Raw genomic sequence first — 15,086 nt, 5'->3', positions numbered from 1 at the left:
CCTGTATGCACAGTAATGCCAGATAAGTACATATTTTATTAAAGATACAGTTATGTTTGCCCTTCACTGCAGCATTCTCCCCAGAAGCTTATAGGAGTTCAACTCTGTTAGGATCTTGACCCTTGAATATGTCCTGTTCTATTTTTATGGTTTTTTTAGCGTTACAAATCATCTCTAGCTTCTGGTGTTCCACGGTAACAAATTTTTTTTGTACCATAGGGTTGAAGCAATGGGTCTCCGGAGCTGAACCCCATTAATTTCAGGTGCCAGTATCCGCTTGGCTACCAGGAATCATGTAATTTTCAAAGCTCTCGTGCCTTGCTGACGAATAGGAAGCCGTGACGTCATCGATGCAGCTTCCTATTGGCCCGTGTGACGCGGGAGCTTTGAAAATCAGAGCTACCGGCACTTCCTCTGGAGATAGCTTTATATTCAGGGGATCCCCAGAACTGTTAATCGGGTAGAGCCTTGAAGAACCCCCCTGCTTCAAACCTATGGTGTCAAAATAACAAAAAAAAAAAAAAAAAACACATGATGGCTTGGATTGCTCGTAGGACTTTCCGGGCACTTTAGATTTCAATCGCTGTATATGAAAAAAACATCAGCTTTAAAAAACAAAACTGACTTTGGAAAAGGCGAGAAGAGATCTCAAAGTGAATAAAAAACGGCCAGTCCATGTGCTTCCAATCATATGCAAAGAAACACCAAAATATCTAGCATGCAATAAATAAGAGATACTGATCCAGAACAACTTACACAAAAACGTCACTTATTTGATTTTGTTACATAAATATGCTCAAGTATCTCTTGGCTACTTCTTTGATACTGAAAAGTAATGGAAACTCTACTACTTCTATGCTAAAAGCACCCAATAAATCAGACCACCGTAGCTGGGGCCAATCAAATCCAGACACACAACAAAAAGAAAGGTTTTCCGGCCACTCAATGTAACAGGCAATACTACTGCTAAGGAGGCAGCAGGCTTGTGTGCGCACTCAATACAAAGTGTCTATTTAGCTATAATTGTACTCGCTACAACACTGCTGCCAAGCTGCCCTTCTACAAGATTCTGGGTCAAGACGTCAGATTCCTATATAACTTCATTAGGAGAAAGTCTATTACACTGTCACTGCTTAATGTTAAACCCAACTCATGAATAACTCATTACATCTACTATTGGAAAATTAAAAGGTCAATGACTATGCAATTCATGCAGTTTAAAAAATCCTATGTTAATAAAAATTTGCAAAAAAAACAACGTGATTCCTCCCCAGAAGCACTTTTACATCAGTGGCAATGTCTTGTCCAAGTTGCCTATGGTGCACTAAGAAAAGTTGGAAGGTAGTCCATACGTGAAAGCATTTAATGTGTAAAGTCCAAATCAAGTCCTTTAGTGATGGTGATGAGCAAAGTGCAGATTTCCTCCAAAACGTGACGTGATATGTGAAAAAATAAAGAGAAAATTATAGTGCAGTATGTCAGAATGAGGACATAAAAACATATAACACTAACAACATAAAACAAACAAGACAGACTCACAACAACAACTAGCCAGACAGAAATTAATAAAAAAGCTATTTATTAACACTAATGCAGGATTCTGGATAGTTTCACACACTAATCCGGGGGGGCAAAATCGTTGCCCTACTCACAGGATGCAGGATGTTTGAAAGCAGCAGGACTTTGAAGCACTTTCTGTGGATCCAAGATGGCGACCGGAGCTCACTCTCTGATTTGACATCCCTTGAAGAAGTGCGCGCATGCGCACGAAACGCGTTGGGAAGACTCGTTTTTTAGAAGCAATTTATTCGTGGAGAGTATACCGCACGGCTGGGTAACAGGAGAGTAGGAGAATTGGAAACCGGCAGGAGGAGAGAGCGTGACACGCATAGCAGCATCACTGATCCAGACCCCCTGGAGCTCCATACAGCATCTGCCACACGAGGGGACGCCAGAGAGTGAGCTCCGGTCGCCATCTTGGATCCACAGAAAGTGCTTCAAAGTCCTGCTGCTTTCAAACATCCTGCATCCTGTGAGTAGGGCAACGATTTTGCCCCCCCGGATTAGTGTGTGAAACTATCCAGAATCCTGCATTAGTGTTAATAAATAGCTTTTTTATTAATTTCTGTCTGGCTAGTTGTTGTTGTGAGTCTGTCTTGTTTGTTTTATGTTGTTAGTGTTATATGTTTTTATGTCCTCATTCTGACATACTGCACTATAATTTTCTCTTTATTTTTTCACATATCACGTCACGTTTTGGAGGAAATCTGCACTTTGCTCATCACCATCACTAAAGGACTTGATTTGGACTTTACACGTCACGGTTTGAACTGGCGCCGGCTTATCCTTTCTCTTTGCTTAGTTACTGACTGTACAGTCAGTTTTTGTCTGGCTGCCATTATAATATTATTATTGTGTGTTTTAGCGCTGTTTTGCACAGTCTTTTCTGTTTTTGTGAAAGCATTTAATAACACACCACCAAATTCCTACTTAATCCAACACGTACTTTAACCTGGCTCTGCTTGCTGTTCATATCTTCCTGCATAAATTGTGTAGATGAACTCAACATGTTTGAATTTTCAGAAAGTTCGCTAAATCTTTCTTCCCATCCCTCCATTTCTTTTGAAAGCTGCAAAAAATAAAGTAAAACGAAAAGCAGGTTCACATTTATTCCAAGGCACTGGTTATATTTTCACTTGTTCTAATGTATAAATAAAATACGGTGTGGATACAAGGTCCAAAAAGTAGCAAGATACTTGTCAAAATGAGTGGGAACACAAGCATATGGTACAGCTCATTTTCAAGGACATAACCAAATATAGTATTTATTTTAAACTGTGAAAAAAACTCACTGTGTCAAAGTAACAATTCAGTGTATGCGATATTACCCCCTGAAAAGAGAGCTACAGTTCAACCCCGTCGTAGCACGATCCTCTAGAACGCGGATCCGCGTATTACGCGGGCTGAATGTGGCTCCCGATTTAGAACACCTCAACAAAAAAAAATCCCCCAAAGCTTTATTGCGGACAGACACACACTTACTTGAATATTCTATGAGGCCACCTGGCCCATGTTGGAGGAGAGTTCTGCTCCATTCATTTAAATAGTACCTAGTTCCTACTCAGCAGGAGAAGACATCTGCTGAGCATACCAACTACTGTAGGTGTCGGGGTTTATTCTAAATGTAAGGATATCTGGAACTGGACATCTCATAAGCGGTTTGTTTAGAAGAACCGCCGGCAAATCCGCCGCCCCTAGGCACCCCACCACCCTTCCTTAACCCCTTTGGTCCCTGATTTTCTCTGCACTGAATGCCATCCTCTGAGTCTGCGCGCAGCAGCGCTCCGGTTACAATGAGGCGGTGATGGCCATAGCGCTGCTAGTCCGCACATTACGGTAAATCCAGGGAGCAGCGCCCACACCTGCCTTAGAGCATCCCCAGCACTGGCCCAGAGACATGAAGCGGCCGGAGAGAGCCAGAGGGGAACCGAACACATGATAGAGAAGGAATGAGGGAAGGAGCCGGCGGCAGCAGGTGAAGCGGGGGGGATGGCAGACATGAGAGCCGTGCTGCTCTCCGCCTTTGAGGGGCTAAACAAGCCGAGAGTCGCCCAGAAAGGAATGCACGAGCCCCAGGAGGGGGAGCCGAAGATCCGGGTGAAAGCCTGGTCCGGTGCCCCTTACCAGGGAAAGTGTTAGTGCGCGCGTTCCTCACATGCATTCTCCAGCGTGCCAAGTCTGATACTTTTACTGATCGTGGCGGCCATTTTGTTTTTTGTTAACGCGATTCCGGTTATAACGCAGTCTCATTCTGTGGCACCACGCTATAACGGAATTCAGCTGTAAATCTAGAAATCAACTGTTCTGAAATAAAAAAACAATCTAGGCAAGCCTCATATAATCAGGAGACTCTCTGTAGCATATATATATATATATATATATATATATATATATATATATATATATATATATATATATATATATAGCAACTGTAAATATTACTGTATGCTCATTTGCATGTCTTAGACAGGTCTGCAACCCTGTCTTTCCCCATTATCGCCCAGCATACAGCGCTTCCACTGCAGCAAGGGATTCTGGGAAATGACATGCAAATGAGCACTCAGTGCCACCTTTTGTCTCAAGCTCGTATTACACAAGCAAATCCTCAAGCCAATGCATGCTGTTATAAACACAGCTTTTAGACAGAGGCTGGGATGAGATGCAAAGCCATTAAACCCACTCAATTGGGAAATATCCCATTTGGTCTGTAATAATTTGATATTAGTGGTACTAGTTATTTAACTGGTACTTTATGTACATTTTACTGTTTACAATGAGTGCAAGCTTTAGGGACTTTTAGTGACAACCTCTTGTCACTTATCAGTGTTCTCTTACGATTTTTCCCTATGCACCGTTGATTTCTTTCTTCTGTAGTTGGTGAGCAAGGTGTTTTTGTGTTTATTCTACTCTTACTTTCCCTGTATCTCTACCCCTCCTGCGTCTCTCCCACACCTCTCCTGCGTGTCTTCCCCCTCCCCCCCCTACCTCCCCAACACCTTCAACAGCACAGGGGCAGATGGCTGCTATGTTGGTAGCACACACCAAAATGTGAGGGGCCCGACTAGGAGAGTGTGGCTTTTTCAACGTAACTTTTATTTTATTTTTTTAGCCTTATAAATCTGCCCAATACGGTTTATGCTGCCAGCTCAGGCAGTGTACTTCAACCATATTCCACAAATGACCCTTGTAAATTAATATCCAAATACAGGCGGCCCTCGGTTATCCGACGGAATCCGTTCCGCAAGCTGCCAGCGGATCGAGAAAACGTCAGAATGCAAATCTCACGTCAATGAGCGGCAGATAACCGTTCCGACTTCTCTTAATGCATTACGCGGAAAACAACGGATAGCAAAGGCGACCTGTACACATTAAATAAGTTATGGTGGGGGGATAAAAACTTTCCACCAATACAGTAAATAAAAATATCACTTGTGAGCACATTCACATTTCTCAGAGAGATCTGCAACCCTGCCTTTCACCATTGTCGCTTAGCATACAGTGAGTGCTTCCACTGCAGCCAGGGATTCTGGGAAATGACATGCAAATGAGCACAGTGTCACCTTTTGCTTTCAATCCATTTTAACGTGGAGCCTTAAAAACGTATGTCTGTCGTATTACACAGCTTTTCAGCACAGCATTGGTTAAAGAATTACAGGAATTCTGGGTACGACCTAGATTTGTTTTTGAAAGATAATGGACATGGACGTGATTTAAAGGCTCTTTCTGTGCAGTTAAATCTGCAAGTACAAATATCATAAACCGTACCTGATTAATACTTTCCTGTAAACGAGGCTTCTCTTCTATTGCATCTTGAAAGGACGTCTCAAGCCTCCCTTTGTTAATCTCAAATACTTTTAATGTTGTGCGTGTCTGCAACAAAAAATACTTCATCAGGACAGGCCTGTAGCATGTACAATCTGATTCGTAACCCACTTATCTAGTTAGCAATGTGAGCCATGCAAACTGGTTATTCTGACAAGTTCCCCTGCACTACATCCCAAGATGTGGGCACATATGTTGTGTTTTATCATCATTGAAAGCCATTAGCAGAGTTACTTGGGAAATAAATATTATATAGTTCAAAAGAGTATAACCTGTCCACACAGACACAGATCTGCTTCCTTTTATTCATGCAAAAGGAGGAAAACTACATTTTATGTCTGGCTTCAATATAAACTCCAATTTCCCAACGAAATGGATATACTGTACAGTGTATTCATACTTTTAATCTTTTCACCACATGTACAAATTAAAACTGTAAGGCTGTAAACAGAGAGTGTTTGTAAAATTAGGTCAGAATTTAGGAGACACTTAACATATAATTAATCAAAATACTGCCTTGGGTTGCTACAATAAATGTTGCCAATCACCTATGGACATGCATTGTGTGTTTGCGAGTGTGTCTCTGAGTACATACAGGCACTAAAGATTATGTACTGTAAAAAAATAAAAAAATAAACAGGACTTACTTCTTCCTTTTGAGATCTTATTTTCTTTATATCATCTTCCAGTGCTTTGATTTTTCCATTTACTTCAGCAAGCTGCAAACACAGAGATATAGTCTGATAAAACACTGATTGCTGTCTGCATTGAATGGGAATCATGGGTCGGTTTATATTCTCCATTCACTATCAGGAGCGGGCGGCTCAGGGAGTAAAGACACTGACTGGCACAGAGTTTGAAGCAAGGGAACCTGGTTCAATTCCCAGTGTCAGCTCCTTGTGACCTTGGCCAAGTCACTTTATCTACCTGTGACCCACGCTCCACGGGGCAGGGACCTGTGCCTGCAAAATGTCTCTGTGAAGCGCTACGCAAAACTAGCAGCGCTAAACAAGAACATGTTGTTATTATTATATGTCCTGCTGAAACATATTGCAGACAGCAAGTTTAGAAATGTTAGTGGACAACTCCAGTCCTCCAGGGCCACCAACAGGTCAGGTTTTAAGGATATTCCCGTTTCAGCACAGGTTGCTCAATCAGTCTCTGCTTCAGCACGAGTGGCTCAGAGGCTCAGTCTTTGACTGAGCCACCTGTGCTGAAGCAGGGATATCCCTAAAACCGAACCTGTTGGTGGCCCTTGAGAACTGAAGTTGCTGTACCTGTGGTATAGAACAGGGGTGCACAAACTTCTCCCCGTGCGCACTCCTGCCTGCTCTCATCGGCGCCTCGCGCCCCCCCCCCCTGCTCTGCCCCGGCGTCAAATGACGTCGGTTTACCATGACGACGCATCGCTGGAAGGCAAGTGTGGTATAGAGCCCTCGCACGGTCCCCCGGCATTTAATTTATATATATATATATTATTAATTACATTTTCATTTTGCGCTCACTCTCCTATCCACACACGAGTCCCTAAACTAAGTGGAAGCGACAGCCTCTGAGAGGGTCACTCGCATTGTGCTCCGAGAGGAATTGGGTATTGCAAAGAAAGAAGTCACAATGCCACTAAAAGCAGCAATCCATCAAATTAATCTATTGCCTTTTGTTTTTTTACTGCATTTGTACCAAGTGGCCGTGGTCCCCCAGAGCTGAACTACTAATTATCTCAGAGGATTCCCCCAGCTCCCACCATACTTACTGCTGTAGTGACCAGTGTTACTTTCTGGCTATTTAAAAAGTCGTCCATAACCGATGACAGTGAAGCTTCCTATTGGCTCACAGGACCAGCAAGATTTGGTACACAATTTGGATTCCTTGGAGTGAGCTTTAACACCGGTAACTACAGCAATAAGTTTCTGGGGACCCGAGAATCCCCGGAGCCAGAAAAAAAACAAGGCGATGGAATTGGTGCTTCAAGACATCAGTTAACAGCACAAAGAATGTATTCGTCGCTCGTAACTCAAACACTCAAACTCTCCAACACCCCGAATATCAGAGAAACGTCGATGTAAAATAATCTCAACTCTTCCTAAAGAGTCTATTGGTTCTGCAGGGCAACAGCAAGCTGCAACATCAGAGGCGCTGCGGCTTGTTATTGGATGACTATTGGCGCCATCTTTGAACACTCAGGAACGAACGCCGGCAACTGAAACGACGTCCTCGATTCCAATTAAAAAAAAGAAACAATTTGTAAAATAGGCAGGATTTCTGCTTGAAGTGCAGAGAAGGCTGCACATATACGGCACCCATTCCATAGGACATTCAATAACTACCTCATCATCGAGCTCTGATGACAGCTTTTCCTCATCTTCCAGCTCCTGCTCCAGCTGACTGGTATTCTCCTCCAGTGCGGAGCTGGACTTGTGCAGAGTTTCCAGTAATGTCTAAAATTAAAAATACTTTTTAACCCATCACGGTTATTACACTCACACACACCTGAATCATTCTTCGGTTTATGAAAAACACCTGCTGAGAACCCAGAACGCAGACCTTGGAAGTGACGCCAAATAGAAACAATCAACACGTTTCTTGCATCTGACACCGTAATAAATAAATTTCGGGTTCATCGCAGGTCCTTTGAAAACAGATTTGGGATTCATAATCTAAATACTAACCAGCGTAATCCGTTTTAACCTTTACAGTGCCGGGGGTTAAGAGACACCAGAGTGCCACCGGACCGCGGGCACTTCCATGATTGCATGACGCGCCCAGACAACGGATGCCGGAAGTGGAGGGGGCGCCGTTTGTCTGGATCAGGCTGGCCGCTCCGTTGGAACGGTCAGCGCGATCTGCTCCTAGACAACGAAGTGCCCATCACATACTTGTTACATCATAAGTGCCTCTGGCGTGCAAGAGCCCATGCTGTACCACGTACGTCATTAGGGTACCGTAGGGCAAATCCTTTACCCGCATTCACTGCGAATATGGGCGTTCCTTTTAGCCGTAAATGTGAGAGAGATTGGAAGATATGCAAATATATATTTTAATGACTCCTATTAGCATATATCCCAGTGTGCTCGGTTTTGAACACAGATCTCTCTCCACATGTTGTATGAAGGGAGGTTTCAGGGGAAATGTTTAGCAGTCCAAACCGCCTAGAAATATCCATCTCTGACAGTACTTCTGTTAAAAAAATTAATGCAGGGGTGTTGAATTCCAGTCCTCAAGAGCCATCCACCCCGTCCCCCCCCCCCCCCAGGTCAGGTTTTCAGGATATCCCTGCTTCAACACAGGTGGCTCAATCAGGTGATTGAGCCACCTGAGCGAAAGCAGGGATATCCTGAAAACCTGACCCGTTGGGGGGGGCCTGAGGACTGGAGTTTAGCACCCCTGGGTTAATGCACTGTTCTTCCCTATTGCTTTTCTGGAATCCTTGAACCCTATTTGCCCCCAATGAATTTTACCTTCTGATGTGATATTTCTGTGAGTAGCTTCTGCTCACTCGAGTCCTGTAAGCATTGCTGTAGGTCTGTGTACTAAAATGGATCAACAGATTAAAAACAAAGGTCAGAAAAGAGAACGGGAGAACCCACCCCGTCTCTAATACAAAACTGTTTTACAGAAGCTATTATTTTCCCCATCAGAAAAAGACGAGTAGAAGACATTACAATACACCCAGCAGTTTTTGACACAATGATAAGATTCAAACTGGTAGTTAAAGAATTCCAATTACACATCTGATACATTTACAGGAACTTGTATTATCGGCTAAAAATGTTGCAGTGGCTTATTGCAGACTGCTCTCATCTGATCATTTCTTTAATGTTGAACGTTTCCATAGTGAACAAATGCTTTGCAGGGGTTTTACAATCTATATGGAAGGTATTTTAGTGATAGGACTGTTTGCCGTCCTTAAAGCCCAGAGTAAATGGTTCTTTATGATAATGTCATCATTACTCAAAACAGAAACACAGAACTAGCGGTTATGTTTAAATCCACTGTTCCTGGAGAAATGCAGCACATTCCCCGCATACAAATAGGTAAAACAGATACTGCAAGGGTGATTACATCGCTCTTAGGAAACCACTTACCCTGATAAATAAAACAACGTTGGACTGCCCCTTTAAATTGACATCTCTCTCACTGACAGTATAAGGAAGGTAGTAATAGGCAATAAATAATGAAACAGAAGACTGAAAATCTACTTAATAGTGCAAGCAATGCAAAATGCACCCGCTCTATCTAATACATAGGGGCCAATACCCTCAATAAAGGCCCAACCTTCTGAGCACAGTCTGACTGATCCATGAAGGAGGCAAAACAAAATGGGGCATGAAATGAAAACGTGCAGTGTTACCTGTTTTTGGACACCGCTGAGCTTCTTCAGTACCTCACTTTTATCAACCAAAAAGTCAGTGAATTGAGCCCCAAGTTTATTTTCTCTGCCTGAAATGAAAATGACAGCGCTATGGCGTTGGGGAAACGGCGGCGCTAGGGCGTTGAGGAAATGGTGGCGCTATGGAAATGGCGGCGCTAGGGAAACGGCAGCGCTAGTGCGTTGGAGAAATGGGAACAATTCTGCACAAGTCAGACACTACAAAGGGGACCTATTAACAATAGAATTTAACGAGCATGTGTCAATGCCCAATTTCTAGGTGTTTGTATTTAAAAAATATTAAAAGGTAAATACTGAAAGTGCACCAAAGGGGTTACACATGAAAAGAAATCCCATAAATGGTAAACTCCACTAATAAAAGGATGTCTGAATGATGACAAATTAATAGAATTTACATTTTGGCAACTGTCTGTCACTTTGGTATATACATCTGAGCTGTACCTATTGGCCTCTCAGCACCAATTAACTACCTACTATATATTAACTAAATAAGCAGTATCAATTTTCGATTTCTTCTAGAGATCACAGTGTTTCCATGCACTGCCTTTCCCCCTGGGGTGAACCTATTTTTAGATTAATTGTACGATAGTAGCACTGTAGTGTATATAATAGTTTATATGTACACATTTCTTCGTTCTATTTTAAAGTACAGTAGGGCCCCGCTTTACAGCGGCGGCCTGGAACGGAACCCGCTGTATGCATATTGCAACTTTGATACATTAAATGCTAAGTTTTCTATTCTATTGATTGTTCCCCAATCCCCAGACAGACTATTATTAGTGGAGTGCACCACGTATGGGATGTCTTTTCCCGTGTGTCCCGTTACACTTTCAGTATCCTCTTTACCTCCCAGGTAGCACCCACCTCTATATCCACATAAGTTCAGCGGCGTCCCTCTACATTTTTTTTATTCAGGGTACATGTTTATTGAGCAGACATTAAACTGCAGGGAATGCAAATATGAGAGACTAAAGAGTTATTATCAAATGTATGGGCCATCATAAAACGCTACAAAAAGGTTGTGCAATGTGTGGTCAGATCTGCGGAAAACTAGGCTTTTCCGTCACGTTGATCTCATCTTATAACGGACCGGACCACCGTTCGAGTCCATCATATATGCACCCGGATGTGGGAGTCTGTGACCTCACTATCGCTTCATTTAGGTGTGCAAAATAGCGTTTAAGAAAATGTGAAATGACAGACAAGGAAACACTTACTTGCATAAAATCTACTTTTAATCTGGAAAAAGAAAAAATTGGTTAAAGATAGATCTTGCTAGAGCTTGCTGTATACAAAACGAGACAGAGAGACACAGACAGACAGAGACACAGACAGAGAGAGAGCTCAGAAGGCACTCCAATCGTAGGTGTAATGTAGCAGGTGCATGTCCCATATAAATAGGCTAGAGATACGATACCAGTAAAGGAAATCAGGAGACCGCACTCAGATGTTAGCTGGTCAAAGTGTATTATACCAAGGCACCGCTTGGGGACTGAAACGTTGGAATTTTTGTGCCTTGGTATAATACACTTTGACCAACTAACATCTGAGTGCTGTCTCCCGATTTCCTTTACAGGTATCTATATCTATATCTATATATTAGATATAGGTCATTCTTCCATATACTATATCTATATACAGTGTTCGACAAACCTATACATTTGCTCGCCCCGGGCGAGTGGATTTAACCCCCGGGCGAGTAAATATTGGCCCAAGCAGCACACGTTTGGTACTAGGTGGCGAGTAGATTTTTTTGTGTGGCGAGTAGATTTTTTGGTGATTTGTCAACCACTGTCTATATATGTATATAGAAAAAAAGAAAAGAAAGCGCAAACCACATAGTGTATAAAAGTTACATTTAATGGAAGGGAAGAGAGTGGAGGGAAACAAGTACACTCACAAGTGTAGGTTAAAAATCAGCATTTCATGATATAACCGCCAGCAGTGGAAACAGTCAGGAGTCCCAGCTTTAATGTTAATCCAGAGCGTTGATGCAGAAATGGAGCCGCAGTCTGCTCGCACCGCGATGGTCCTGGTATGTTGAAATGGAAGTCCCACTGCATGCACTTTCCTGATGGCGCGGCCTCAAAGTTTCTCTGAGCAGGACACGTTGTGCTCAACATGATGACGCAATGCCGTCCTAACGCGTTTCGTCATCAGATGGCGACTTCAGAAGACGATGGGAAATTTCTAAAATCATGATTAAATATCCCAACGTTGCCTGGCAACACCTATTCGGTCGGCTTATTGGAATATTAACCCCTTAAATACTGGAATCGGCAATCAAATGTATTCAGTACATTTAGTTGTATGATAACTACTAAGGGGTCAAAGACACGGTTGGAAAATCACACAACGTAAATTCTTAAAATCCCAACAAAAAATGGATAAACATATACAGAATCAAAAATAGACAATTTAAAACAAATTATTAACATCAGCAATGATGTATGTGCACAATTAGATACCAATGTTGCCAACTGTATTGATATCATATAAAACACCATTATATTCGACTTTGCACAGGGAACATGGGCAGACCAAATGGATGAACGTAAAATATGTTGACTGATGATGTATTTTAAATATCAATCATTAGAAGTATATATCGACTGATAGATGCTATTGTATTAATAATTATATAAAACTCATGAGTTATACAAGTATACATATTGTTCTAGGAACAAAAATGACAGATTGTTAAATATTAATTTATCCGAAGGCAGGGTGAACAGAGAAATGTCTAAACATTCATTGCATCCACCAGGGGCCATTATGCTCAACGGGTAGATCCAATAGGTTTCTTCTTTGCACAGACTCATAAAATCGATCACCTCCCAAAGTCTGGGGAGATATGTGTTCTAATCCTATAATGGTTAGTGATAGAGGATCTATCCGCGCCATCAGGAAAGTGCATGCAGTGGGACTTCCATTTCAACACACCAGGACCATCGCGGTGCAAGCAGGCTGTGAATTCATTTCTGCATCAACGCTGCTGACCAACATCAAAGCTGGGACTCCTGACTGTTTCCACTGCTGGCGGTGATTATAGTGTATCAGGAAATGCTGCTTTTTAACCTTGTGAGTGTACTTGTTTCCCCCTCTCATCCCTTCCCCTCCATTAAATGTAACTTTTATTTGCTATGGGGCGTGCACTTTCTTTTCTTTAGGTAACCATTGGATGTGGTTCATCCAACTTTAAGCATCAAACTTTGGACACTAAATGTGACTGTTTTTTTTTTTCTTTTTTGTGTGTTTGTCTTTGTACCAATTCCATGTTCCACATATGGTTATATCACAAATACTATTTATTCATAGATAATGGTTTATTATAGTTAGACTTCACAAACACTGTATGTAACACACAATGTAATTCAATCAGGTTGGTACTTACAAGCAGCAGATCACGCTGCTCGCAAAGTATTTTTGAGGGGTTTTTTTTTGTTTTTTTTTTAAACTTATGTGAACTAGGGCGTCATGAGGAGCAAACACATGGTCATCCGATACCCCCCAAAAATGCTCAGGGACCTAATTTCTGTGAATACTGCACAAGACACTTATGTAATGATAGCAAGATAATATATTCTGTGTGCTTTCCTGAGCAGGGAATTCTGACCGCGTCACATAGATCTTTAATTACAGCTAAAGCAGTAATCATGCCGTCCTTTTAAAAAAAAATTGAGCTGTGTTAATTTCTTCCCCGGGGACCCCCTGCTTCCCGAGATACCTCCATAGCGGGTACCATTAGCAGCTCCGGCTGGACAGTGTGGGGCTATCGAAATGGCGAATGTAAAGCTCCCGTGTCACGTGGTCAAACAGGAAGCTGTGATGTCATCCCTTGTAGCTTCCTGTTGGCCCGCGTGTTGCGGGAATTTTAAAGCTCCGGAGCTACTACCAGCACCCCCTGCGGAGGTAAGTATCTCGGGAAGTAGGGAGTCCCCAGGGCTGAAATAAATGGGGTTCAGCTCCAGAGACCCCCTCATTTCCCACTTATTAAATTTTTTTTTACAAAAACACATGTTCTGCTGCTTTAAGTGGGGAACTCCCATCCCCTCCGCTCTCCCTTGCACTTCCCACTTCTGATTAGTATTGTTACATTGCAGATGTTTTTGGGCATTTGCAGCAAACAGTCTGCAATGCAAGACAAGTGAACAGGTAAAGCTATGTAACCCTGCCCTAGGAGGTCATAACTTTGCAAATGTCTTACTCCTTCAGAAATAAAGAGGGTGGTTGGTGTGTGGTACGCGAGGTCATGTATTGGATATCCACGAACAAAATGCGTCTTATGATTCCGAATACTTACTGATCGGCAAGCTCTGCATGTAATCACTAACACTGTCAAAAAACCCAGGAGGGCGGTAACAATCACGGCCTCCCAGGAACACCCGTAAAAGTCTGATCCCGGCTGAAGATCTTCAGGCAAAGAGGACACAACCTGTAAGAGAACACGGAACAAGTTTAGAAAGGAATGCAGTGCTCTAGAACCAGAGATGACAGCTGACAAGCAAAGCCTGCTCATATTGAATGTGCTCCGGGGCACTGGGACGGATTGTGCTCCGGGGCACTGGGACGGATTGTGCTCCGGGGCACTGGGACGGATTGTGCTCCGGGGCACTGGGACGGATTGTGCTCCGGGGCACTGGGACGGATTGTGCTCCGGGGCACTGGGACGGATTGTGCTCCGGGGCACTCGGACGGATTGTGCTTCTGACTTCTTCATCAATGAAGGGTATGAGAGAGCAGCAAATTATTCTGTGGGGTGTCACAATCTCAGGTTACATTCCGAGTAACTCTTACTCTAATGTAAAAGATACCTTTTATTTTTATTCATGCAGCCTTTTACTCGGCCGAATATCCTTAAAACTGCATATCTACACTCACCTGTGCGCTGCAGAAACCTTCAGTGACGTGTGTACAGATTCTGTGTGCTTCTAGTTACATTTGTTGTTAAATATTCCGAACACCCAAAGTTCCACATGTAATCCCAAATGTGCAAGGTATTCCAGCTACTGCTGCAAGGTCCTTGCACTGCAATGCACTGCTGTTGGAGGGCATTGTGGTAAGTACATCTGCAAAGGGCCATGGTTTATGTATACGGTGTAAAACGGTCACTCATAGAGCTACTCATATGCTTCCTTAAGCAGGTGTATTTTGAGTTGGGTCTTAAAGGTGGATAGAGAGGGTGCTAGTCGGGTATTGGGGGGGAAGGGCATTCCAGAGGTGTGGGGCAGTCAGTGAGAAAGGTTTAAGGCAGAAGAGGGCTTTAGATACAAAGGGAGTAGAGAGAAGACATACTTGAGCGGAAGGCAAGAGT

General features: G+C 42.8%; 1 protein-coding gene across 4 annotated transcripts in view; it reads right to left on the bottom strand.

The window, feature by feature from the left end:
• Positions 1-15,086, bottom strand: part of MIA2 (MIA SH3 domain ER export factor 2) — a 60,412-nt gene that overhangs the window by 20,221 nt on the left and 25,105 nt on the right. For all 4 annotated transcript variants that reach the window (XM_075614334.1, XM_075614336.1, XM_075614337.1 and 1 more), the window contains 8 exons: positions 14,076-14,207; positions 10,990-11,011; positions 9,734-9,822; positions 8,841-8,912; positions 7,710-7,820; positions 6,030-6,101; positions 5,326-5,430; positions 2,507-2,629 (listed from right to left, as the gene is read on the bottom strand). In XM_075614334.1, the coding sequence (XP_075470449.1) occupies positions 2,507-2,629; positions 5,326-5,430; positions 6,030-6,101; positions 7,710-7,820; positions 8,841-8,912; positions 9,734-9,822; positions 10,990-11,011; positions 14,076-14,207 (726 nt within the window). The remainder of the gene's footprint in view (positions 1-2,506; positions 2,630-5,325; positions 5,431-6,029; positions 6,102-7,709; positions 7,821-8,840; positions 8,913-9,733; positions 9,823-10,989; positions 11,012-14,075; positions 14,208-15,086) is intronic.

Source organism: Ascaphus truei, chromosome 9, assembly GCF_040206685.1.
Source record: "Ascaphus truei isolate aAscTru1 chromosome 9, aAscTru1.hap1, whole genome shotgun sequence".
Lineage (NCBI taxonomy): Eukaryota > Metazoa > Chordata > Amphibia > Anura > Ascaphidae > Ascaphus > Ascaphus truei.
Note: the sequence above shows the minus strand (reverse complement) of the source record. Positions and strands in the feature narration are given on the sequence as shown.